At 36.1% G+C, this 26,508-nt stretch overlaps 1 protein-coding gene across 2 annotated transcripts in view; it reads right to left on the bottom strand.

Annotated features, from left to right (window-relative positions):
* Positions 1 to 7,150: 7,150 nt before the first annotated feature.
* LOC109095656 (ephrin type-A receptor 3-like) overlaps positions 7,151 to 26,508 on the bottom strand; it is a 114,545-nt gene continuing 95,187 nt past the window's right edge. Inside the window, exons 14-18 of one of the 2 annotated variants that reach the window (XM_042763274.1) lie at positions 22,365 to 22,514; positions 20,740 to 20,933; positions 15,643 to 15,798; positions 11,891 to 11,983; positions 7,151 to 10,272 (exon numbers count right to left, since the gene is read on the bottom strand). In XM_042763274.1, coding sequence (XP_042619208.1) covers positions 11,908 to 11,983; positions 15,643 to 15,798; positions 20,740 to 20,933; positions 22,365 to 22,514 — 576 coding nt within the window. In that variant the 3' untranslated portion in view covers positions 7,151 to 10,272; positions 11,891 to 11,907. The remainder of the gene's footprint in view (positions 10,273 to 11,890; positions 11,984 to 15,642; positions 15,799 to 20,739; positions 20,934 to 22,364; positions 22,515 to 26,508) is intronic. The other variant, XM_042763273.1, reaches the window with a different exon arrangement.

Here is a 26,508-nt window from a genome sequence, read left to right as displayed (position 1 = left end):
GAGTAAGTGTGCTTGAGTGGTTTTCAGTTGTCCCACTTCAGACGCAATCAATCACAGAATCATATGGTAAATCTTTAAGACATGAAAAGGGGTGGGAATAAATAAATAAGAACAATAACATCTGCCTAAACCAAGGAGGTCTCAATACAGCTATTTGGAACCATTATCTCTTACATTGTCCTGCAGCAGATACACTACCTGTAAGATTTTTTTATGCTAAAATACATTCTCTTAATACAGTTAATTGTTCATTGACTGTAATACAAGTATGGTATTCATGAGTTTACTCACCCCAAATGTGTATTGTTCTTGCTCAACCAATAGTAAGAGTTTGGGGCGTGGCTACTAGCGAGCTGAGCCAGAGGGTGTTTAGAGTCTCCTAACGTGTTACATGGGAAAACAAATTCAGATTTGGTTACAAAAGTGCTAACCTTAACTGAAGACTTGTCAAAATACGCAGAGAAAGAAAATGGTATAAAACAAGGGTAAACATTGGCAGTGTTTTTACAAGACGGAGAAATTGATGGAACGTTTGGGTTTCAATCGAGATGCCAAACTTGCTGAGTTTTTTCTCGACAGATAAGTTAAACTGAAGTTTTTGCCACACATGTTAACTTTTGTAAGATATTGCAAGATAAGAACAAATCACAAGTGTGTGATGTGTGTAAAGATCACAAAGGTTGTTTAAAAATACGCTTTATTTTTGTAATTCAGCTAGATGACACCATATAGTTCTGCAGAAACTGCATACTTTATATTTAATAGAGACTTTATTGAACTCTTAACCCTAACGCACTTTTGCATTCCTGGGTCTGTTTGGAATTAACATTTTTCGAACTTAAACCATATTGTATCTGATCTATTACGTCTCATTGTGAAGTGAATACACAAAAACAGCTCATTTTATTATAACTGTATTATTATCAAGTTATTACTACATTTACCCATTTTGAATTCTTTGAAATGTAAAATTTTACATGAACTAAAGAATGCCAGGAAATCTATCTTAAAGCTTTTCAAAACATTTTTAAAAAATATATAACTAATTAATATATAACTTTTTTAATACATATATATATATATACTGTATTACCGCCTCTGAAATCAATGGATCTAAATAAATTCCTTTGAACTGAAATGAAATTACATCTATCAAAAACAAAACAAAACAAAACAAAAAAACAATACAATTGTGCAGTGTTTTAAAGAAAATACATTAATTTTACTCGTAAAAACTTTCACTTTCATATTAATCAATTTTTCATGCTGCAAATGATCATCAATAGGCATTTTTATGTTTATCAACAAAATTCAGTCACAAATGTGTGAGAAAGAGGCTAAATATATTGTACAAACATATTTTTTGAGACAAATCTCTCTCTCTCTCTATATTATGGCTTAAATTAAAGTTTTACACCTTACAAATGAATGAACAAATAATTAAATGATAATAAAAAACATATAAATCATGTATTTTTCAATTTATATACAGCTAAATATATATTTATATATTAGATTTAACTATTTAGTCCAAATGCAAGGCTTTTAAGCAGCCATCAATTGAGAGAGATGCTTTTTTGCATCCTGAATGATGTAGTTACTGCATCTACCAGCAGAGGCTAACTGGGACATGAAAACCAGCCAAACAAGACACACAATGCTGAGTTTGACACAAGTGATCATTTTATTTCATCTGGATTAAAAATTTTTGTGGTGCAAGAGAAAAAAAAACACGCCATCAGAGTGATTAATATGCTTCCCAAAGAGGCAATATTAATTGTGCAGAATGTCACGGGGTAATATTTAATACCTTGAGATTTGTATGAAATAGAGATGGAAAGAAAAGATTCTTTCCTTGGCTGTTAGTGGAAAAACCTCATTGTGGAGCATTTGTGATGATAATTTCCCCTGCGCAGCCGACAGATCATTTGTTAAGCAGACAAGAACAGAGAAGCATGTTTAATCCCCCGACCTGTTTCCTTCTTGGAGTGACATTGACTTTTCCCTGGGTTCCAGTGAGATTGACGAGCCAGTCCAGTCTCAGTACTACAGAGACCCCCTCCTCAATGCATGTCTCAGCCATCATCCATTCTGGCACACACAGCGCACATCTCCTCCAGCTCATGCCGTGTGCGTGATAAAACACTGTTAGGCCAGTGCTCCGGCCCTGAGGCCCTGCGGCCCTGCTTCCAGTCAATCACACCACCAACCGACACATTTGGGGGCTTTAATTTTTAAAAACAAAACAACAACTTTTTCTTAATCAGTATTTTGTCTTCTGTAACAATTAAAATATCTTATTTGTTTAAGAAACAATAGACATTCCAGCTAACAAAAAAACATGTTCATTTAGCTTTTTTTTTTTTTTGATTGGTTAGGTTAATGTTAGAGAAAACATTGCATTAAATATAATAATATAAAATATATTATATTGCTCATTAACTAATGTCAGAAAAAGGAACTCAAGATACAGTATCTTCAAGATATATTCTCTGAATAAGTAAGAACAAGTTATATCCTTGCATTTTACTAAAAATCAAACTCAAAAAATAAATGCTTTTTTCAGCACAAGACACAAGCATCTATTGTAACAGAAACAGAGGTTGTGGCTTTGATCCACTTTTATATTTTTCTTCTTGAATCCTACTGTCTTTGAGGACAGAAAAACAAGTAAATGGTAAACACATGACATGCCAACTTCATCACTGACCCAAGACCCTTTCCAGGATGTGACCTATGTGGACGACGTTCACTCAGCCCTGAGACTGCCAAAAGAAAGGCTGCTTATGGCTTTGCAAGGTGCTGTTCTGCTTTGTGCTACAGCTGCAAACAGCTGGAGGCTTTTTTTCAAGAAAACTCAGCTGCCTTGTTTGTCATTCTCGTCATCTGATCCGTTGCACATGAGAGGAAGTTTAGAGGTTGTTTGACTTCAAAGTCTTGCCACCTACTTTGTCTCAGAGGAGCTCCCCTAATCCTCTACTTGTAGCCACACTGTTGAGGACAGTGGACTCTTTTGCAATTTGTTTTTGAAATTTATGACAAAGGCTACACAAAACCTTCTAAAATTTCCCCACTTTGAACTGTAACTTACCATAGCATGAGATTATTATGACCTCCTCACACAACCCCGCTGGAATGAAGCCAGCCATGAAATCAGACTGTAATCATTAGAGTTGAACTCTACGACATATAGCGTGCAGTCCGAACCGCTCGGAGACCTTACTGGAAATCTGTTTCTTTTTCTTCCAAAGAAACATTTTTGAATGAATGTTGATGTAAAAATTAAAATGCATTATAATATTTGAAGGTTTGTTTGTTATATGTTTTGAAATGCACTATACTGTCTAAAGGTGTAACAATAAATAGATAGACATTATGATGTATTATAATTATAATTATTCAAGAGATCATACAGTGCATTAAGGTGAACTGCAAGGCATAAGCAGTAAAGCAGTCAGACGAGCATTTGTGGTTTAAAAAGTATAGAAATGTATATTTTATTTTATTTTTTAAGTAAATGACCCATCGTTTCACTAGATAAGACTCTTATTCCTCGGCTGGAGTCGTGTAGAGCTCTTAGAAGCTGCATCAAAACTGCAATTTGGACCTTCAACCGATTGGCCACCATTTAAGTCCATTATATGAAGAAAAATCCTTTGGTACTGAAGACAGAATGACAAGAACATCTTGGATGAGTAAATTATCAGAATATTTTTATTCTGGAAGTAAACTTATACTTTAAACTTTTTTTCCAGGAAAAAAAAAATAATTGGTGATTTTCGTTAACTATACTCAAAAATACCAAATATATTTTATTCAATTAAAAATACGCTGAATTGAACAAGTGATTATCATCATCATCATCATAGTAGATTATTTTGCAATGTCATTAACCCTCATAATAAATGCAATTACATTAATTTGAACTTTTCACTCATGGAAAAAACAAAAACAAAAAAAAACCCCATTTGAACTAAATAATAAAAAATGCCATTTCTACTAGAGATGTCCACTGGATCTCAAATCCGTGCTGTTTGGCTAACAGTCCTCATAAGGAATCCCAGCTCTGTATCTGAGGAGCACATAAAAGCGCCCATCTCACATGACTAATGTAGTTCATCTACCCCTTCAGACCATATTATCACACACAACACTCCTGTGGCCTTGTTATACTTATGTGGGAAAGATACAGTGAGTCAAAGGCATTGACTCTGTGCTTATACCTGCATGCCTGCTTTACATTTCATTTCATTGTCCTCAGCCCACACGAGTCCTTCTGGAGCAGAGCGGCAGTAGATCACCTGCTGAACAAATTGAGCAGCATCCCACATACTGAATTCATTGCCTCTGAACCAAGGAGCAAGTGCCTGCTCTCCCCCGCTCTTCCTGTGAACATCAGGCACATCTGCAGCAGCACATCTGCTCCTCCTGAAGCTCTCTGTAGAGCCGAGCCGGCGTCATTCATCCTGTTGGGAACAGACACGTTTGACTGCCTTGGAATTCTAAAGATAGGTCGCATTAAAATCGCACAATAAATTACATGCCTAACTATATCTGTAAGGGTATGAAATGTTTTAACGATAGAGGGCTGTAACTTGGCCTTCTCAGACGATCCATAATGTTCTGAGAACAGAAGCCTGAAAACTAGCGGAGCTGCTAACCATATGTGCAGTGCTAAAACTAAAACTTTCCTTAGGAAGCCTTCACTTTGCCAGAAAGCATTGTCACTTTTCCCAAACACTCCTCTTCATTGTTAGATTTACTGTGGGGATATTTTATTCGTATTTTGGAGAAATATGATCCTAAAATTTCACTTTCAGATACCATAGCCTATCCCAAACAATGCCTGCTTTGTTCGAGCAGGCCTCCGTTCCAACAAATACGCAAATGAGTGGAAGACTATGATGTTAACGGAAAAGAAAAGAAAAAGCTGAGCTTTTTTTTTTTTATTGCTCACTGAAACTACAGGAGTCTTAGACTTACCACTGACGGATGGCAAAAATTACATCGTCTAATTAAATCCTTTCTATGTGGCTGTCAATGGGTACAGTGTGTGCCAAATATCTTGGTGATTTGCAGGTTATTTTAGTTTGTTTGGAATGGAGCAGTTGTAAGACAGAAACCTTACAGAGCAGTTAAAACCCACTAATTAGATAGTGCCTGACTGTTAATAATCATTTGATGACCAGAAAAAGATTTATTAAAGAAATAAATAGAGAGAGAACGTATGAGGAAAAAATTAAAACTACTGTATGTAATGGATATGGATCAATGACAAATAAGGATGTGTAAAAATGAGGAAAGTAGAAACCTTACAAAATCTATTTTAAAATGCATGTGGCGAGTTATTAATTCAACCTTATAAATGTATTCATGTTGGTTTTATATATAACCATTCAAAAGTTTAGGGTCTGTAAGATTTTTTTTTTTTTTTTTCATGTTCAAGTCTCTTATGCTACGGCATTTATTTGATTAAAGGTTTTATTTAAATTACATTTTAAAATGCAGTTTATTCCTGCGATCAAAGCTGAATTTTCAGCATCATTACTCCAGTCTTCAGTGTCACATGATCCTTCAGAAATCATACTAATAGCCTATTTACTATTATCATCAATGCTGAAAAATTAAAAACAGTTGTGCTGCTTAATATTTTGGTTTTTCAGGATTCTTTGATGAATAAAAATTTCAAACAAAAAGCATTGATTTGAAATAGAGAATTATTTATTTATTTATTTTTTTGTGGTATAGTGTAAACATTTGTACTATAGATGTTTGTTTCAGCTGAAAGGAAGAAAGAAAGAAAAAGGTAATTGTGACATTTTATCTCATAATTCAGATTTTTTTTCCTTACAATTCTGAGTTTATATCTTGCAATTCATACTCACAATTCTGTTTATCTCACAGTTCTTAGTTTATATCTCAGATTTGCGAGAGATAAACAGAATTGTGAGATATAAATGCAGAATTGCAATATAATCTTGCTTTTTCAAAAAAAAAAAAAAAAAAAAAAAAAAACCCATTATCTTTTTATTTTTTATTCTGTAGCAAAAACGTGCTTCCAAATTACTGTCACTCTCAAATGGTAGTGTATATATTTTTTTTGTAACACCGGTTTACATTTTATAAACTTTTTTTTTTTTTTTTTTGTATGTGTGAAACCAACATCAATATAAAGATTACATTTTTAAGAACTTGACACATTTTAAATTAGACACCCCCCATTCATCATCTGAGGCATCCTTATTTATCATTGACCCTATAATAGTTGTTTGTCCAAGGTGGGTGGTGCATCAGCAGGTGTTCATTTACGGTCCATGCACCACAGAGATGACCTTAATAAATCTATTAGCCACCCTCTGTATAGTGCATGTGTCCAGAGCAGCGTCTAAAGAGCAGCCATGTGGGGCTCTCTGAGGCCTAAACATAATGGTGTCTTATCTGAGCCAAGCAGAATCTGTGACCCAGATCAGACGCCTCTGAGCGTTCTCCTTCACACCTGCTGAGAGCCCAAAACATAGTGCTGAAACTCACACTTTTAAGGTGTTGATGAAGAGCTCGCACAAATTAATGTATTTATTCTGATAACAATTACAAAAAGAAAAACGTTAGCATGTTTTTTGTTTTTATCTAGTAAGTCATTAAAATATTATTTAAAATTCATAATTCATACAGACAATGATTGAAAACACCTTTTAATGAAGTAAAAAAAAAAAAAAACATGAATTAAAAATAATTTGGAAATTTTATTTTACAGAGATTACATTTTAAAAGCCCAAATTAATTAAAAATAAATAAATGTACTCTATCTATCTATCTATCTATCTATCTATCTATCTATCTATCTATCTATCTATCTATCTATCTATCTATCTATCTATCTATCTATCTATCTATCTATCTATCTATTTCGCACTGTACCTTTAAACAATTGGTTTAAAAATAATTATAAATTTACACCACTTTGAAATTTTACGATCTTTTTTTATTACAATTTGTTTTTACTGTTTGTTCAGTTAATTAAATAACATATTTTTCAATAGGTTAATAGACAGTTTTTCTCACTTTATTGACTCTATAATGTATGTCTTTTCAGAAAGATTGTGTGCGTGTGTTTGTGTGTGTGCGCAAAAGAAACACCAAAGCCAGACACTTTCTTCTTATAGCATTCATTCTTTAGAAAATATTCTGAGAATGTTTATTATAAAAATATAAATGTTTCCACTACAAATCATTTTACATTAGTAGACACGGCCATCTACACACTCACACACATACACATACACATACACACAAACCCATCAATCTAAAGAAGGGGAACAGGACGCAAAACAGTATTGCTCTTCAAAACATCATCTTCAACAAAGAAAAATATAAAAACACTGATAGAGTCGAAACATGTCATAACTTACTGAATGCTATGAAAAAAAAAAAAAACTGCACTGTGTATGGTGGTTTGTTGTTAAAAAATAAATAATAAGTCATTATAATAGTTTTTATGTAAAACAAATATAATACAAAATATCATACAAATGAGTTCTGTAAAGTTTGCACAGATATTTTGTTCATTCTTTTATACATACGTACAGAGATCTGTACAAAGGGATGGCCGGGTAAATGATAATACCTCTAGAGTCACCACTGCTATCACCACAGGTCCGGTTCACATACTGTATGTACTAACAGCAGGGAGAAAGCAACATTTACAGGCAGAATCAAAGGGATGTAGAGGAAAAATAGACTGTTCCTTCATAAGGTAGTGCAGTACATGGTCAGACTGTCATGTGCACCATTAGAGCTCTTTTTGATTTCATGATCAGGATGAAAATATTTGGATATTGACTTAATAAAGCCCAGTATTCAGTCTGACAACCTTGCATTTTGAAGACTGAGGGCTGTGAATCCTGATGATTCTTGATCAGAACGCAGCTGTCCTTTCAGAATAACCCTCCACATGGAACTTCTGGAAGATTTTACAGTCCAAATCTCTGTGTGATCTACATTTCAGGAAATTACAGAGCACACTACCGTACTCTTACTATTCAGTAAATATACTGCGCACTGTATGCAAATGTGCTGTATGCATGGAATATCTAGAAGAGCTACTACCTCCAAAAAGTGCAGTATTCAACAGAACTGCACAGAATACTGTATCGCACAATGCAACCTGCTTGATTTGATCTACCATTTCCAGCACAGTTGATTACCAGAAGTAGTTGTGATATTTGAGTGTTTTTTTTCTCCTCTCACAAACCAGTTCAGCACAAACTCTCTTTCATTGGTCTTGTCAACAGCACTGATTGCATGAAAAATCAGAACTTTTCTTGACAGGGGACTGCCTGATTGAGTCGACCAATGAAATCGGCTGTGGGGCGGGATTTGTGCTTTCTTGACTGATTATTTGATTGGTTGCCAAATGTTAAACTCAATGTGAAAAGACATTCACAATGTATTTTCCTTCCAAAATCTGATTTCCAGGATATTCAACAAGAAAAAAAGAAAAAAAAAAAAGTTGCGTGGGACTTTAATCAATTGGGAACTGTTTTTGATTGTGAAATGTAGGTGTTGCCAGAATGTAATCAGGTGATTGGAGAGGATCTGTGGGGACAAACAAAAAAAGACAAGCCAGTTCTGAGGTGGAGCGAGTCATACCTCAAGATTTCAACATGATTTCAGGTTGATTTTTCACATAATTGGATTAAAAATGCAAAGGAACTGGATTTAATTTCAAGATGATAATTAGATGTTGCTGAATTAACCCAGATGAGGTCATGTGACAACAATTATTTGAATTGTTGCAAAATCTTTTGTTTCACATACTATACATCATATCTGAGACTTCTGAGATCAAAATCCTGCTGGTTTAGAGTGCTGCATGGATGACAGATATTTGCAGGCCAAAACCCAGAAACAAGTTCGCATTTTAGCACTCCCAGTTCCATCATGTTTAAATGGTCTTTTGGTTAAATGTCTGAAATAAGGCCTGGATAGAACACAAGCTTAATATATTTTCACATATTGTCGGAGACATTAAACATCATCATGCTAAGCAGATAAACTCCTCTAGAGACTAATCCGCTTTTACAGCCTTGTGTTTATAACGGCGCTCTCGCAAATTATTTTTACTCAAACTTTCATGGAAAATGTTTATTAAAGACTGAAAGAGTGACATTGAAGCAATGCGACTGTGGCTTTTTACTTCTGGCGATTGTAGACGAAAATCGCCTATTTTCTGCAGTAATCCAAGAACCAATGGGAAAGTTGGCTTTTTGTTGAGGGAACAAGGGTGATACTAACTTCTGGGTTGGCCTACAAAACACATCAGCATGCTATTCTGTCTGGTTTATGCATTATGATTTACTGACTGTTACTGATTCTAGTAAACATTTGTTTCCTTATAGTGTATTATTTTTTTTATTTTTTTTGATAATGAATTCATATATCATCCGAACATAGTGGTACAAACAAACATGTGTCTTGGGCTACATTAACAAATAAACCTTTAAAATGACATGTTTACCCAGTGTCTTCTCTACTCCATCCTTGATTCTCAAGAATGGCTCTCTGCACTCGCAGATTAATGGTTTATTACCAAACGTGTCAGATCCTAACAAGCATTACCAGATTGCTCTAAGAGTAACCAGCTGCATTTCTCCTGCAGTTCTTCAGAAGATTTAAAGGGGGATTTTCTTCAAGTTTCCAAAACCACCAAAACACTAGTTGCGCAAGCTATTGCCTCTCTGAAGTGCTACCTTCCAAAAGGAAGACGGATGCTTTTGCAAAGTTTTTCCTGAAGGCTTTTTAATGCTCCCCTGTGATTCCACATGTGAAGAGCTCTTCGTTAAATCCATTCGGATCGGACCGGCCTCTGTCCTCTCGAAGAAGCCATGCAGCGTGACAGCAGACTCCTGAACATGAGGCCCGCGCTTATCCGGCTCTCTCTAAGGCAACATGTCAATCGCTGGGAGACACGCTCATCGCCTTTGCACCTTGTGCCTGGGAAGATGTGATCTTTCTCCAGGAAGGTTGTTCTGCTTCGCACATGTGTTCAAGAATTGTAGTTCCACTTCATTTTTTCATTTCATAATGTATATATTTCCTGTCTGTTAAAGCCAAAGCAGCATCAATCTCGTATAAGTGTCTTTCATTTCCGTCACTTGTTTTTAATTTTACACAGGAACTGGACCGTTCTTTGAGTGTGTTTCAAGTGTTGTTAGGCTGCTCACGATCTTCTTTTGAGGTCCAACGATCGTCACACCGACTTTCTTGAAGTCCCTGCGTGTCAGAGAGGAGAGAGAGACAGTGAGGACGGGTAATACAGCGCTCATGGTTTGACATACAGTGACATTAATGACAAGCCCGCAGCGGACCGCTTGTGTCAGTCATGTAGGACGAAGTATTCCAGGAGGACACCATGCTGCCATGTGCATACAATAAGCTGAGGAGCTGGTCTCGTGACAGACGTTGTGTTATAACTTAAAAACTGGGATGATTTACAGCTTCCTGTGATGAGAAATTGGAGTAGCTGCTTCATTTTCTGAGCTGGTTATTTCTACTGTAATTTGAAAGGAACAGCACTGTCAGGGTTACCCCAAGGGGGAAAGAACGACATTTTTCATTTAATGAGATCCATGCAACAGCTGACAGAAGCTTGCATTATTTACAATCGTGAATAGACTCACCAGACTTACCATATGGATAAGTTCATCCCGTGTGCACATATCCGCCTTGGTCTCATAGGAAAAATGTGACTCTACATGCATTTTTGCACAGCGCAAAATGTGTCGCTGGTAATGTCGCTGTAGTTCACTGGTGAAATGAACAGCAGTGGTGCTAAAAAAAGCTGTTTACTTTCACTGCGACAAGGTTATGAGGGAGTAATGGGTAAAAATTTGTTCTGTTCAAATAGTTATTGCATGGCTTCAGAAGACTTAGAATATACATTATCGATCACATTCGGTGTTGGTTAATGCTTAATGCATGAGATTAATGCTCATCAAGCCTGCATTTATTTGATCAAAAATACAGTAAAATCAGTAATATTGTGAAATATTATTACCACTTAAAATTACTGTTTTCTATTTGAATATATTGTAAAATGTAATTTATTCCTGTGATTTATAATAATAATCTATTTTATTTGTCCAATTATCAGTTTATAGTATTTGTGCCAGGCCAGTGGAAATGTTAGCAGGACAGGCAAAAGTTAAAACAGATTTTTAATTTTGTACCAACTGTCCAGAAACAAATGTCTGTTGTATATCTATACTTAAGCTTGAGTTTATGGGTTTGACTCTTAGTTAATGGGCAAAAATGGACAGAATGGCCATTACTGGTTTAAATGCACTGGAAAATGTAGGCTACTGTAGTGGTCTTTTCTCAGGTTGAATTTTATGTCCACAATTACATTTAATTAGGCTTAAGAAAAAAATTATTCCTGTATGTGGTATTTAAGTCACTAAAATATTATTTGGTGACATGCTCGACTTGTTAACCTCATTAAAGCCTCATCTGTATGAAATATAATTCAACTCACATTTCAACTGGAGACTGCAGCAATTTGTACAGCGTATTTCAGGTTTTACAAAAACTTATATTAAGTCCCATTTATTCCTTGAGTTCAAGAGCTTTTGCAAAACAGCAACAACAAAAACATTTTTCTTAGTACTGTCGGATCAAGGGATGCAAAAGCTGTGCAGTAAAAATAATTACAGCGTATTAGTGCAAGCAAATTTAAGTTACAATCTAGGTTAGGCTATGCACACCTCAGGCACGAGTTCTGTTAGCAACACTTCTAGAAGGTCCAGCAGTGATTAAGTCCAGAAGTGGACATGAGTGCAATCAAGAGCTCGAGGGAGCAGCCAGCAATAGAAAAGCTACGATCAAAACCCACCATAAAGTCTATACGCTTTAAAGTGTTGTAATTCCCATGGACGGCTCCCACTCAGGGCACGTGGCTGCTGGTCTGACTTCAGTCAGACAGATTCTATGGGCAGAATACAGCTTTAGATCAACTGACAGGCTGTTTATGATCAACACACTAATGCACTGACTTCAGCTGAACAAATGCTCAAATGTCAATCAAGACAGGCCTGCGACATTTCTGTGTGACAAAAGTCATTCGATCTACTACACAGTCAAATTCAAGCTTCAATAAAGCGGGTAAACAAACTCAGAGGCATGTTTTCTGTAATGCTAATTAAAATGCTAGGATACATTGTGATTGCAAACAGCTGACATTAAGAAGTAACTGCTATACCATTATAACAGCCTTAAGACATCTTGTTGCAGGAAACAGACATGCAAACTAGTTTGGTCATATTTGGTCAAGTTCATTTTTGTAAACTTAAGAATACTTCCAGTGTTTTTCCAAAATATACTTTATGTTGTAAATATAATAAAATCAATGTACTAGTAGTATACTTGTAATTGTACTATTTCAATACATATTGGGCTAATTTGGATAAAATTTTTAGCTTATAGTTTATACCTATAAATCTAACAGTAGTAGACAATGAGTATACAACTAGTTTACTTCTAAGTTCTTCCTTTCTTTTGTAAGTATTCTGTAATCTATATTACAAGTAAACCTATAGGTATACTGTTAGTTTACTACCTACTGTATATACTGTATGTCTAGTTCACTTAAAAAGTCCACTTTGAAGTATTCACTCAGTAAACCAGTTTGATAGTTTTTATACTTAAAGTATACTTGTAAATTTTCTTTCAGTGGACTAAATATCATACTTATAGTTTAAAAATCATATCATAATTAATAGGCCACTCTATCAAAACACAACTACAAGCGAAGCAAACTTAAAATACTAAATTATAAAGATTAGTCACAAGTATAGGCCTAATATACTTTGACTCTTATGTTTACTTCTCAGTATAAACCAATTATACTTAAGTATAAATTTGTTAAGAATATTTGATAAGTACATAAAAGTAGACATAGCATACACTCTTTATTTAATTTTAGTTTATTTATTTCAAGTATTCTAGTAGCACACTTGAAAAAAAAAATCCTTTGTTGTAAGGAATCCCTCAGTGGAGCTTTGTTTTAAATGACGATTTACAACTATGTACTATGAAAAAAATGTCATTTCAGTTCTATTAACTTAGATTTTTCAAACAAAATATGTTGTTTTGCAGAAATAACTCAAAAAGACACAAGAAGGTATAACCACTGAACGCTGCCTGCTGTATCAATTCAGATTTGTCTACAATCTAATGCGACTCATGCTAAATAAGGTAAAGCCTTTGATGATAGATTAAAGAGCCTAATGTTCTGCACAGTTTACCATGAAATTGCATTAAGAGGCCAAATATCTGGTAAACTTACTATAGCCTCATCAACAACAAGAAACAGAGGCACACAACCAAGGTAAAGCGATAAGTGACTGAATAATCAATAATGACCTCTCTCTTGCGATTCTTCATCTTCCAGGTAGACCCATTAAACTGCAATAGCTTACATGGCTTATTTAAGTTTGAACAGTTTTATGAAGCAATTTTCAGGGTGCAGACTTCGATCTTTATGACTACAGATTTGTCTATGCCTCTCAAATTGGTGCAGTACTGCTGAAAAGACCAATACAAATGCCCATGCTGGTGTAAAGCTGGTCTGTGTCGACTTTTTGTGGTTTTTATGCTTGTTAGTGTTGGTAAGTACTGATTAGTGGTGGTTTATGTTGTTGACTGCAGGTTTGATGCTGATATACTTTATACTGTCTAGGACTGATTTGGTGCTGGTTTTAGCCCAGTTAGTAGTGGTTTATTGTGGTATGGTTTCGATTTGGCTGGTTAGTAATGGGTTGATGTTGGCTTATAGTTGATGGGAGCTGTTTACCATCAAAACTTATTGAAGCTGATTGATCTTGCATGCTATCACTGGTGAATCTGGCTGGTGAATTTGCTGGTTAAGCTAGTGAAGTAGCAGAGGGTTAGTACAGTTGTTAAGCAGCATCCAGAACCCAACATACAGTATAACGAGATCTTGGTCTTGTCAGCAGTTAGAGCTCAAAATCAACATATTTGTTCTTAAAAATCACAAATATTTTAATTTAATTCTGTGGTGAGTCAAAGAGTGGTGGTGTCCACTCACTACAGAAGGCCAAACACTGGGAGACGAATTGCATGTTAAATAACCCAATCTGGGTCATGGATGAGGGCCGCTATTTGCATGTGATTATTTACACTGACATCTGAACGAAATATAACCACAAGCAGCCTTAATTACAGACTGCTGAGTGTTTAGATGTTTAGTCCTGAGGGTAACATGCAGCACAGTACTGCCACTGTTCCCAGACTGGCCCTTTTGATCACTGAGGAGTTATGAATGTCAAATTATTTACATTGTCAAATACCTCGTAATTTGAATCAAAAAGCGGACTCAGGAGATGCTAACCAGGCAAGGCAAGGTTCCTAATCAGCATCTACAAAGCATTTCCCATAAATGCAAATCCACACTGAGGAGCAGAATAGGGTCTTTATTATTACATTTTGTTTGACTTTGGGGAATGTGCCCAACTCAACCCTTTAGATTGCTTCCAAGACTGAGGATTATGGGAGGACAGTACTTTTATTTTTGGCAAGAGTTTTTTTTTCCTCTTCCATTTATTGGATTACAGCAGAAGAAAACATTACTAAACCACTGTCACTGGAGATTAATAACAAATGTAATGGCCACCTTTAAAGGATTAACCAAAGCTGGGCTTCATTTACTGGAAACTGATCTGTAAATAAATTTGTCATCGTCTTCTGCATCAGTTTTAAACAGTTTTATGCCAACAATCTTAAATTATATTGCTTGTTTTGCCTTGAACTTAAAAGTACAGAATGCTACCCTTCAAGCACAGGGATCAACACCTATAATAGAAGAATGACCCAAAAAGGGGCAACCCCTTATTTTTAGACTCTCAAACCAAATAAAGTGCTTTTAACAATATCAAAACTGAAGAAAAAAAATATATATATTTTTTTATGTCTGACTGTTTTGGAAAACTGAAGATGTATTCAGTATAAACAAAAGTATATTTCACACACATACACTAAACACCAAGGCTGCACATATTGGATCAGCAATACAGCAAACATAATATTGTATACTATTTTAAAAATATAATATTGTGAAATATTATTACAATTTAAAAAAATTTCTTTCTAATATATTTGAAGGATGCATTAAATTGATCAAAGTGCCAGTACATTTTTTATAATATAACAAAAAAAAACGTTTTGTTTCAAATAAATGCCATTCTTTTGAATTTTATTTTATTCTTAATAATATGAAGAATAATTATTAATAACTGAGCTCCAAACCATCATATTAGAATGATTTCTGACACTACAAGACTGTAGTAATGACTTTTATATTTTATTTTAAAATATATATATATAAACTTATATAAATTATATTTTAAAATATATTAATATAGGAAACAGTTATTTTTAATTGTAATGATATATTCACAATGCTAGTATTTAACTGTATTCTTAATCAAATAAATGCAGCATTAGCCGGAGTAAGAAACTTTATTCAAGAAAAAAGAAAAAAAAAGAAAAAAAAGTAACAATTCCAAACCTTTGGAACGGTAGTGTAGATTTTAGATTTATAATACAAAAAAAGTGTAAGGCTCTTACTCTGCTGAAGTTTTGGCCAGTGTATCACAGGAGCTGTAGCTGACCCCACTGAATGCATCTTTACAGGGCAACGTCCTGGCGCTTTCCAGCCAATCACCCATTGTGTGAAAGGAAGTGATGTCAGTGCTGGTCCTGTCCAGAAGCAGATTCACCGGTCTGGGAAGAGATAAAAAACACATGTAGTGCTCTTAGATGTTTTGTGAATATTAAAGTATTTGTTTGTGCAGCCCAACATAAATGACAAACTTCACACTTATGAAGCACAAATAACTTTCATTTGCAGTATTCCATTGTTGAACCAATACACAACATCTTTTCATGAGAACACCCCGTAACTGTTCCTCTAGCTTGCTCACACTGAAAAAATACAACACTGAAGCTGAGGTCATCTGCAATTCCCATCACGTTTGACAAATGTAATTTATGGCAAAAACAAGCTTATAAAAGTGCAAGCAGAGGCTAAACACAAAGGCCTTCAAGCCTGATATGCAAGGTCTCCATACGGAAATACCTGCAGAGAAGTGGGACTGATTCTGTCCATCTGTGTTATGGCTAGCATTCCCCAGGAAGAAAGCAATAGATTTAGGAATGTTTATTCGAATAGAGAGACATCTCTGTTTCTGATGGCGTCCCATTGTTCACATTCCAATGCTGGTTTTTTATTGTTTAGTGGGTAAAAGGCTAGCTCATTAACCAAAGCCTTTATAAACCTACACAGAAATACAACCTATAAAAGTGAAGTGTAATTAGCTACTCTATTAAATGAACAAACTTTTAAAATGTTACTGGCAAATACAGTATGGAAATGTGTAATCCATTTATGGGCAGATATAGACATTTAATTACATAATCACATTTGTGACAACATTATGAAAGCAATTCCAGATCGCATTGTGAAGTGTTGAACGTTTTAATGAAGCATCTAAAATTAATTAAAAAAAATTAAATACCTAAATAAATTAAATTAATTAATTCAAAATAACTTAAATAATGCATTCCTTGCATACAAAATTTAATTCACACTTGTGAAAATATAGCCAATGTAAAATTCATCCGAATACTTCATAAATTATATAAAATTATATTGTGGCAAGATATTTTGTGAGATATTTATGAAGCTATTGATATTCAAAGGTCTTCATTTCAGGCTTCTGCAGTTTGTGACATACAATTTATGGGCATGCTAGATAAAATAATTATGTTATACATATAAGTGATCATGTCAAAGCATAAATCCTCAATTCAGGTCCAATAGCCGCTGATTAGAACCAGGGGAACGTACGGAAATGAGATTACAGTCCCTTTGGGGACTGCTATTTATATTCATGTAAATAAACAAATTAAGATAGCAGGAAGTCCACTCAGACCCACATGTTCCCAGTGTTCCGTTACTGTGTGATGAAAATAAAAGAATAATGTACGCTGAGTTGACTGGAAAAGAATGCTGAATGGATTCAAGTTACTTGGCAAAGAGGATCAGTAAGTGCTGACACAGCTCATTGAATAGAGCTGTCTGCAAGTACTGCACTGATGCACTCAGGATCTTTAGAAATCCTTTCACAATGTAAGATAGAGGGGTTGAAGTTTATTTTTAACAATGTCTCTGACCGTTTTAGTCTGACCTTCACAGTTTGAGCAGCACATTTATGTGCCTGTTGTTTTGTGTACCTTTCTAAATGTGATGCAGCTTTGTAAAAATACTTATTTAAGGATGGGACAGGGAAGACAACACTGGTCAAACCTGCAGCTTGTAACTATGTGCAGCAGTGCTATATGTAATTTTACATGCAAAGAGCCCGTTCACATTTAGCCTTAAAGGTACAGCAGCCACCAAACCAAACCAAACCTAAACTAAACTAAACTAAACTAAACTAAACTAAACTAAACTAAACTAAACTAAACTAAATTATTTTTTATTTATCTATATTTATCTCTCTCTCTCTCTCTCACACACACACACACTCACTCACACACACACACACACACACACACACACACACACACACACACACATATATATATAAAATCAGAATCTTCAGTGCTGACTGGAATTTATAGCCAATTATGTCCACAAAATGTGGGAAAAGTTGGTTTGGTGTTTTTTATTTTGCATTTATTTTTTTATCGCACATTTATGCTATAATCGTCACCCACACAAACCGCAGAACCTAATAATTATCTGTAGGTCTATTATTTAGTATTCTTTCATTAACAAGGAATTGACACGTTTTTGTTTAATGCTGAAACAAATATGACTCATAACTAAATACATTAACCGACTGACAGGACTACTGTGTGTGTAATGTACTAATATGATCAATAATTTGTATTTGTAATTATAATGGTCAGCATGGGGAAGAAAAGCAGAGAGGAAAACCGAGAGATGTCCAGTCCTCTTTTGTTTGTTGTGATTTGTAGCTCCATTGTTACTAAAGCTTACAAAGTGAAAAAGAAAGAGTTGATATGGAGAAAAATCTATGTTGCTGGGTATAGAAGTGTTAGCTTATACTCTGGTGTATACAGTACATGCAGCATTTGACTGCATCAGCTGCTGGCATCAGAGATCTGAGGCGTCAGTCGACAGGAGCACAACAGGCCAGAGGGAGAGGAAGAAGAGAGGTAAAGACTCTGCCTCTCTGCTGGTTCCCTCTCTTTTCTTTTGCTTTCCTCTCTCCCCTCTGGTGCAGTGACCTCTAAATAACCGAGGCTGCTTAGTATCATGTTTTTAAAGTTCTCTAGGGATGGGAAAGGAGGGAGGATGTTCCTCACGGAGAAACATCTGGGTAGCTTCGTCATGGACAAGAATGCATCTCTTGCTGTGAGGAGGCTTTGGGATCGCACACCTACTCTTGTCCTGAGAGTGCCGACATTTTACTTCCAAGCATCTGCACGCCATCTCTCTGGGTCTGGCCTTTAGGCCTAGGGTCCATCCATGAGAATGGCTGGAGTGCTGTGCCATTAGCATGCAGGGCATGTAGATAAATGAGGTGCAGGGGCTTGGATGCAGCCTGTGGCTGCAGACCAGCGGCAGCGGAACCTCAGAGAATGTCTCGCCTGGAGAGCCATAAATCACCTGGGACCAGTGCTGGTCCCCTGATCGGCCATGTTAAAAGCCAATCAGGAAAATTACATGCTAACTCCCTGGGACCCATTTTCACTTTCTTAAGAAACCATTAGTCACTGTTACATACTTCATAATATTAGAGCTACTTGTTATACCACTGCATTGTGCAACCCCTTACCGGTGAACCCTCTAGTGAATTGAGTCTTAAGGCTGGGACACACCAAGCCAAATTCAAAGAACTAGCAGTGACGAAAGCCGACGGTGTTGTCACCTCGTGTCGGCAGTGTCGGACCAAAAAGCTGTGCTCGAAAACACACCGCACTGACTACTGCCAACGGCAAACTAACATGTGCGTTCTGCGCATGCGTGAGAGGAACTAGCTGTCGATATCAGCAGCTATTAATAGTATATATTTGTCATTCAAAAGGAGAAACTGAAACAAAGATATACGAGATAAATGCAGATGTAGTAATGTAAACAAAGCTGCGCTTGCTTAACATTTTGAATATCAGTAATGTTGATAACTTTAATTATTTTAAGCGGCTCATGTTGTTATGAAAACATTCGCATATTAGAATGATTGGGAAAGATCATGTAACATTTAAACAGCCTTCTGTCTGTACCGCCTTCATTTACATGCTTCTTTTAATCACTTTCGATTTAATTATCGGCATTGACGCATTCGCTAAACTGAACATCCAATCAGAGTCCTCACCCTCGCCAATGGCCCCAACGTCCCCGACACCGATTCAACATGTTGAATCGGGCAAACTGCCGCTGACGAGAGCCAATGAGTGGACCACACCAAACAAACTAGCCCGACCGCCGATCGCCATCGGCTTGGTGTGTCCCGGCCTTTATTGCAACAGATGTAAATACAGTAGGATAAAGGATAAAATTATTTTGAGATTGCTAGACACCCTGAGGTACTACCACATACTTCCTGGGGATCGCAGACTCCCAGAAGAACACCCTGTTCTAAAATCTAAGTTGGAAAGATGAATGAGCAGTCTGGGAACATCAGGATGCATAAAAGCCTTATAATACAAATAAAAAATATGGTAAATGTATGGTGTATGGCCAAGTATGGTGACCCATACTCAGAATTTGTGCTCTGCATTTCATCCATCCAAGTGCACACACACACCATGAACACACTACCGGAGCAGTGGGCTGCCAATGCTGCAGCGCCTGCGGAGCATTTAGGGGTTCGGTGCCTTGCTCAAGGGTCTCACCCCAGTCATGGTATTGAGGGTGGAGAGAGCACTGGACATTCACTCACCCCACCTACAATCCCTGTCGGACCTGAGACTCCAACCCACAAACTATGGATTACAAGCCCGACTCTCTAACCATTAGGCCACAGTCACCAATCAAATTCATCACAAAGGTGTTCAGTGGGGTTCAAGTCTGGACCTTGTGCAGGATAGTCCAGTTCTTACACACCAGAAAGTGTTGAACCATTTCGAAATAGACCTCACACAAGGGTACTGCCATGCTGAAACAGGAAAAATGACCTTTCCCAAACTGTTACCACAAAGTACACACATCTAGAATGTAATGCGTAAGATTTCATTGGGATCAAGGGGTCTTGCCAAATTTGTTAACCAGAAGCGGTGTTAACTTTTGACCACGTTGTGTATAATACTTTGAATAACATTAGTGCTACATCCTGGATACTGAAGAAACAGGACATCAGCAAATGTTTTTCACAAACACCGCCTGTCTGAGGACTGTTTCTGCAACCTGGCTCCAAAAATAAACTGATCTTGTCTAGAAAAATAATCTGCAGAAAAATATTTTGGTCTCATGTACATAACTGTGTGTAAACAGCTGTAGGAGCGTGCAATGAATCTAGACCAGAGGGTAAGATACAAATTAGAGTTCAGAAGGAAGAGAGAGTATTTCCTCTCATTAGGGAGCATGAGAAGATGATCTGAACATGACATGAAGCAGAGTAAGAGCAGAAGGCAATTTGGGATCAGAACAGTATCTAGGGCTCATTCCAGAGCCAGTCCTCCTGGGTGACGTACCTGGAAGCAGTGCTTGCCGTGATTTTAAGACTGCTGGGGTTGCGGATGAGCTTGTCCAGGATGCTAACAATCTGCTCAAATTTTGGCCGGTTGTTTCTGTCCTTCTGCCAGCAGTCTAGCATCAGCTGATAAAGCGTGGCAGGGCATTCCATGGGTGGGGGAAGACGATAGCCCTCATCCACCGCTTTTATTACCTGAGGCACACAAGAAAATATGGTCAAGCTGAAGTTCTGTCTGAAGGTGCAGTCACATTAGCAAAGATTCATTGTCCTTTTTCAAATGCTGTAACGATGTATGAAGCACAACTCACACAGAGATCACTTTCGAACCAAGCAGTTTTCCTCATGAACTTGCTGCAAAATATGAAAATATTTCACCCTCACTTATTGATTCCTATTGAAATGACCAGATTTCGCCTGTGAAAACTGGCAAACAATGGTAAATGTGACCACACCTTAACATCTCATTTTGTGTTTCAGAAAATAAATTATATAATAAAAGATATGAGTGAGCAAATTCTGTCAAAATTTCAATTTTTGGGTGAACTATTCCTTTGAAGAAGAGGCACTGCAATTTGCCGGATTTTCTTCAATTTCCTGTCCTTTGAGCTCCTTAGGACATATTTCTTTCTCGTCTGCCAACTGTCACCATCCAGTAGGATAAAACAAAAATAAAGCACTTCCGTCCATGCAACAACACAAAATCAAGTGCCTCATAAGTGCTCCAGAACTATTACTCCCTTTTACTTTTCATCACTCAATAATCAGTGCTGCCATAAACCAATTCAAATAAACTCCCAGGGCCTTATTTGCTTAGGGTGAAGTTACTGAACTGCAGCAACGAGGACACTGCTCAGGGTCAGTGCTAAAGAACAACTAACAATATCAACAAAACAAGATTTCATAACAAACCACTACACATTTACCACAATTCCACACATGGCTCTTGTTCTTATCTTTATGTAAGACCTACTGAATAATAGTTTCTCTTGGCCTGTGAATTTTCACTGTTGTGTACTCATTGTGTTCAGTTTTGTGAAAAAAGGACAATTTACTCACTTACATGTTATTCCGTTCACACAGAATGTGTTTTTTGATTCCACAGTGCTACTTTTCTATTTTCTATATTGTTTTGTTTTTGTGTTTTTTTCTTGTGTCTTTTGAATTTTGTAGCGTATGGCATATGGTTTTTAGTTCTGATAGTTCTTATTTATTTTAAATATTTTTTTAAAACAACTTGTAAAAAACAAGACCTTCCATTTTTTTCCCCATTCCACTGCCCGGCCTCACATTTTTCAAAGCAAAAACGCATTCTGTGTGAACAGCCCCTTAAGGGTCGTTCACACAGAACATGTTTGTGCGTTCCACTGTGCTGTTTTCCCATTGTTTTATATTTAAAAATGCTTATAAAAGTTTCATAAACCGTGATTTTTTTTTTCATTCTACTGACTTGCATCTGGCATTTTTGAATGCAAAAATGTGTTCTGGGTCAGTGTATTTATTTTTTTTTCTGTGGAATACAAAAGGCACATTTTTAAAGAGTCTTCAAATCAAATCGCACATATGTAACACTGATCTATTTTGGCAGGGAAGACGCTGGATTGTTCTGACAGCCGCCCTACTCACATCCTGATTGGACATCTCCCAATAAGGCCTTTCTCCATAAGACATGACCTCCCATAACACAATCCCATAGCTCCATACGTCACTGGCCGAGGTGAACTTGCGATAGGCGATGGCCTCTGGAGCGGTCCATCGGATGGGAATCTTGCCACCCTGTAAACACACAAAATTCATCTGTCAAGGAGACATTTTGACATCTGTGACAATGTCCAAACACATATTTTTACTATTAGTTGAATAACAAACATGTACTCTAACATCCACATGCCAAATCATGTAATCTGCATGCATTGGCGTTTAAAACAGGCCATATGCACGGTGTCAGAGCAGATGAAGGTGGGATTTCTGAGAGCGCCATGCATCTAAAGAAATAAATTCAAAGTTGGAAACAAGCTCTGAGGTGCAAAGCAGCATTGAAACAAGCAGCATGTCAAGCAAGTCCAGCTGTGTTTTTGTTTACAATATTTGATGAGCTCTATACTCTTTAAAATAAAGCTTCTTTATTGGTATTGATGGTTCTATGAAGAACATTTCTTTCCATTACTCAAAAGGTTCTTTGTAGTGGAGAGAGGTATTTAAGATTTTTAAAATGTACTTCAAACTATAAAAAAAAAAAAAAAAATTAAAATGGTTCTCTTAAAAACTGACTTTGGGGAACCAAGAATGAAATCACTTCTGGTAGATCTTCTAGTGTACTGTATGTGAATAAACTGAAAATCTGTTCATCATATAAAGTGATGTGTCTGTTGGTTTAAACTGCTCTATTCATACAGTATGGATTACTTTTATGATGTCTTTACAATCGTTTTGAAGCATCAATATACTGGTTACATGTTCTTTCAACGGAGGAACAGAAATTTCTTAGGTTTCATTAAAAATATTAATTCAAAGAATCAGTTGGTTTTTTAACTATAAAGGCAGGAATTCCTAAAACCACCATATTGAGTGTTACAATTTTTTATTTTTTATTTTACTATGAGTTGTCCAGTTCCTCCTCTTATTCTGTCTTTGCTCTTGGTTTGTGGTACACCACCACCTTCATCGATCCTGTCCTCATTCCTAGGTCCTCTCTCTCTCTGAGGATCTGTGTTGTATTTACCCAGCTCGGCTGCTGGGGTAACTCTACCCTCAACCTTCATGAAGGAGGCAGACTGAGAGAGAACAAGGTTGAGCCAAAGCCAACCGCCAACCTAGCCAAGTCACACAATTCCTACCCCACATTCTCCAAACACAAGGCCTTTAAAAAATAAACCCACTTGTGCGCGGGCCTCCCCATTGAGCGCGTACAAATAGGCCCTGCAAGATCACTGCTAATGAATGTAAAATGTAACACAATGTATCCTTTAGGTTTAATAGAAGGGGAAGGCGACAGCTACCAGCATTCTTGTGGGTTCGAGGTTCTCGTAGCCGCACAATGATGCGGTGGGGGGTCTAGCTGTAATGGTGAAAACATACATTTACGTTGGCTGTCAGAGACAAGGAAAACCCAACAAATTTGGGTTTATCTTACTAATAACATGTTGGACTTCCCCTCCCCAGCATATGCCACAAATCAGTGTAACACTTATGTTAGGTGACACTTGTATTGGTAATTTAAGCAGCAATATCTCTTAAAGCCTCACATGCTGTGGATTTATGCCTGACTCTAAGTGTATTTACGCATTAGTTATCTCTTCTGATAATGGATGCTGCTCTTAAGAATGAGAGTGGAGAATATGGTTATTAATCCCAGGGAAGGAAGATCAGACATGCCGGCTGAGAGGAGACAGTGAGCTGCATTGGTCAACCATGGTCCATGTGGAATTTGTTCTGTAGGTTTCTGCAGAATTGGGAAGCTGATCATTCACAAGTTTTACACATAGCATGTCACTTCTGTGAAAAAGAGTCTAGTCCTCTCAGCTCTGTTTAATTAACACATTTTACCATGTTTAAAATCATTCAACAGAATCAGCACAGATTGTGTCTGGGTCTAATCATGGCTAAGAGGAAACCTTCGGTTTGAGGCTTGCGAATAAAGCACTAAAACATGTTCTAAGTGAAGACAGTTTCTCCATCCAAAAATGTAAACCTTGTAACAACTTTGTTTGCTATTTGAACACAGAAAATGTCTGTCTGTCTATCTATCCATCACTGTTCAAATGTTTGTGGCAAGCAGTGTTGGGTATAACGCGTTACTAAGTAACACGTTACTGTAATTAAATTACTTATCCACTGAAAAAAGTAAAGTAAGGGATGACTGTTCATTTTTAGGTAATCTAATTACAGTTACTTATAACGTATTTGCATTGCATACTGTAAATAATTTCAGCAGTTCTAAAATCATTATTGAATTTGAAATCTAAATTTATTGTCTGTCTGAATGCAGCGTCTTTAACCCTCTGCGTGGTGGTGCGTTCACCTGCAATTTTTCCTGATAAGAGAGAAAAGAACCTAAAATATTTAGATACAGATAAGACTTGAATCAATCGGATCTATAAAGGGTCTACTTTCATTTGTATACATTGACAATAAGAAAAAAATACACTGTGCTTTTGTAAAATAAACAAAACAAACAGGGTGCGCTTTCTGCTCTCCGTGGACTTCTTTCTGAAAAGCGTCACAAAAACGAATTGAAACTTAGCAAATAGTTGACATACAGATGTGAGAAATATGTCTACAGAAAACTTGAATTGTCTACTTTTAAATGAACGAATATTCTCTGATTATGCAATCCGTATGAAGTGGTACAGTCTTTTCCGTCATTATCTGCAGCCATACTTGCCCGCAATCACCATCACCCAGATTTAAAAAAATAAAAAATATATTTATCTAGTAGATTAGTAGATTTATCTACTTTTCATAGTTTTTGGAATAAGACTTGAGGAATAAGTGGGAATTTAACTCAGAAGAACAGTGTGATCTGACACTGCTTTATTCAGCGGAGGATATATCATTTCTGTAATTTATTCTTACTTGCATTAGTTAACGTGTTCTTTTTATACATAAACTTATATGCATTTTACTAGTTGGGCAAAATTAGTATTAGTGACTGCTAATGTTGTATACAGTACATCTACAGTATGTCAGTATATATGAAATATGGTACTCATTTTTTTTTTTTTTTAAAGTTTAATGCTTGCAGCTTGATACATGTACCCCTGGTTTCACAGACAAGACTAAAATACATTTCTGAGCTGTTTTAACTGAAAGAAGCTTGCACTGACATACCTTCAAATATGTCAGTTCCACAGTTTTACACCAGGAATGTTTTATTCTGGCACATTTATAAAAGTTACTTAACACTTTACATTTCTTAAAATTTTTTGTTATTCAGGTATTTTGCAGAGTAATTCCCTTTGTTAACCAAAGAAGGTTTTATTTATTTTTAATTTTTTATTATAACGCTTAAGTATTACAGTTGTTTTTACGCTAAAAGGCTAAACTATTACATGTTTAACTCAAACTGAAGGAATTGAGAGTTTCAATTCTATACATCAAGGTTTATGGGGATTTTATGAAGTAATTATCGATTTGAATAATTAAGTTACTTATTGAGTAATTAAATTACTTTTCAGACAGAGTAATTATAAAAGTAATTTAAATACAGTATTGATGTTGCAGTTAGTAATTAGCAATTAATTACTTTTTTAAAGTAACTTACCCAACACTGGTGGTCAGTATTATTTTATTTTATTTATTTATTTATTTTATAAATAAATACTTCATAATTTATAAATAATTTGTTGATGACAGTAAAGACACTTACAATGTTACAAAAGATTTCTGTCTAAAATAAATGCTGTTCTTTTATCAAATAATCCTGAAAAATTTCCAACAAAAATACGGTTCCACTTTATATATGAGTCTTTAACTACTATGCACTTATGTTAAGCAAATAAATAAAATAAATAATTATATAATGTGTAATAAAATACCTATTTGTCATACTGGTTTTTGTGTCTGGTTTAGTTTTTTTTTTTTTTTTTTTTTTTTTTGTCCTTTATTTTGTATTTTCTAGTCTTGGTTCCTGCCTTGTCATGTGACCCTGCCATGTGGTCCTTTTGTTCATGTTACTTGTTCTCATTAGGTGTGTTCGACTTGAAGCAGCGCTGCACAGACCGATCGCTGTATGACATCAAAGTACTGTAAGAGCAGATGCTCCTTATGC

Source organism: Cyprinus carpio, chromosome A9 (genome assembly GCF_018340385.1).
Source record: "Cyprinus carpio isolate SPL01 chromosome A9, ASM1834038v1, whole genome shotgun sequence".
NCBI classification, from domain to species: domain Eukaryota; kingdom Metazoa; phylum Chordata; class Actinopteri; order Cypriniformes; family Cyprinidae; genus Cyprinus; species Cyprinus carpio.
This window is presented reverse-complemented; position numbering and strand designations above follow the sequence as displayed.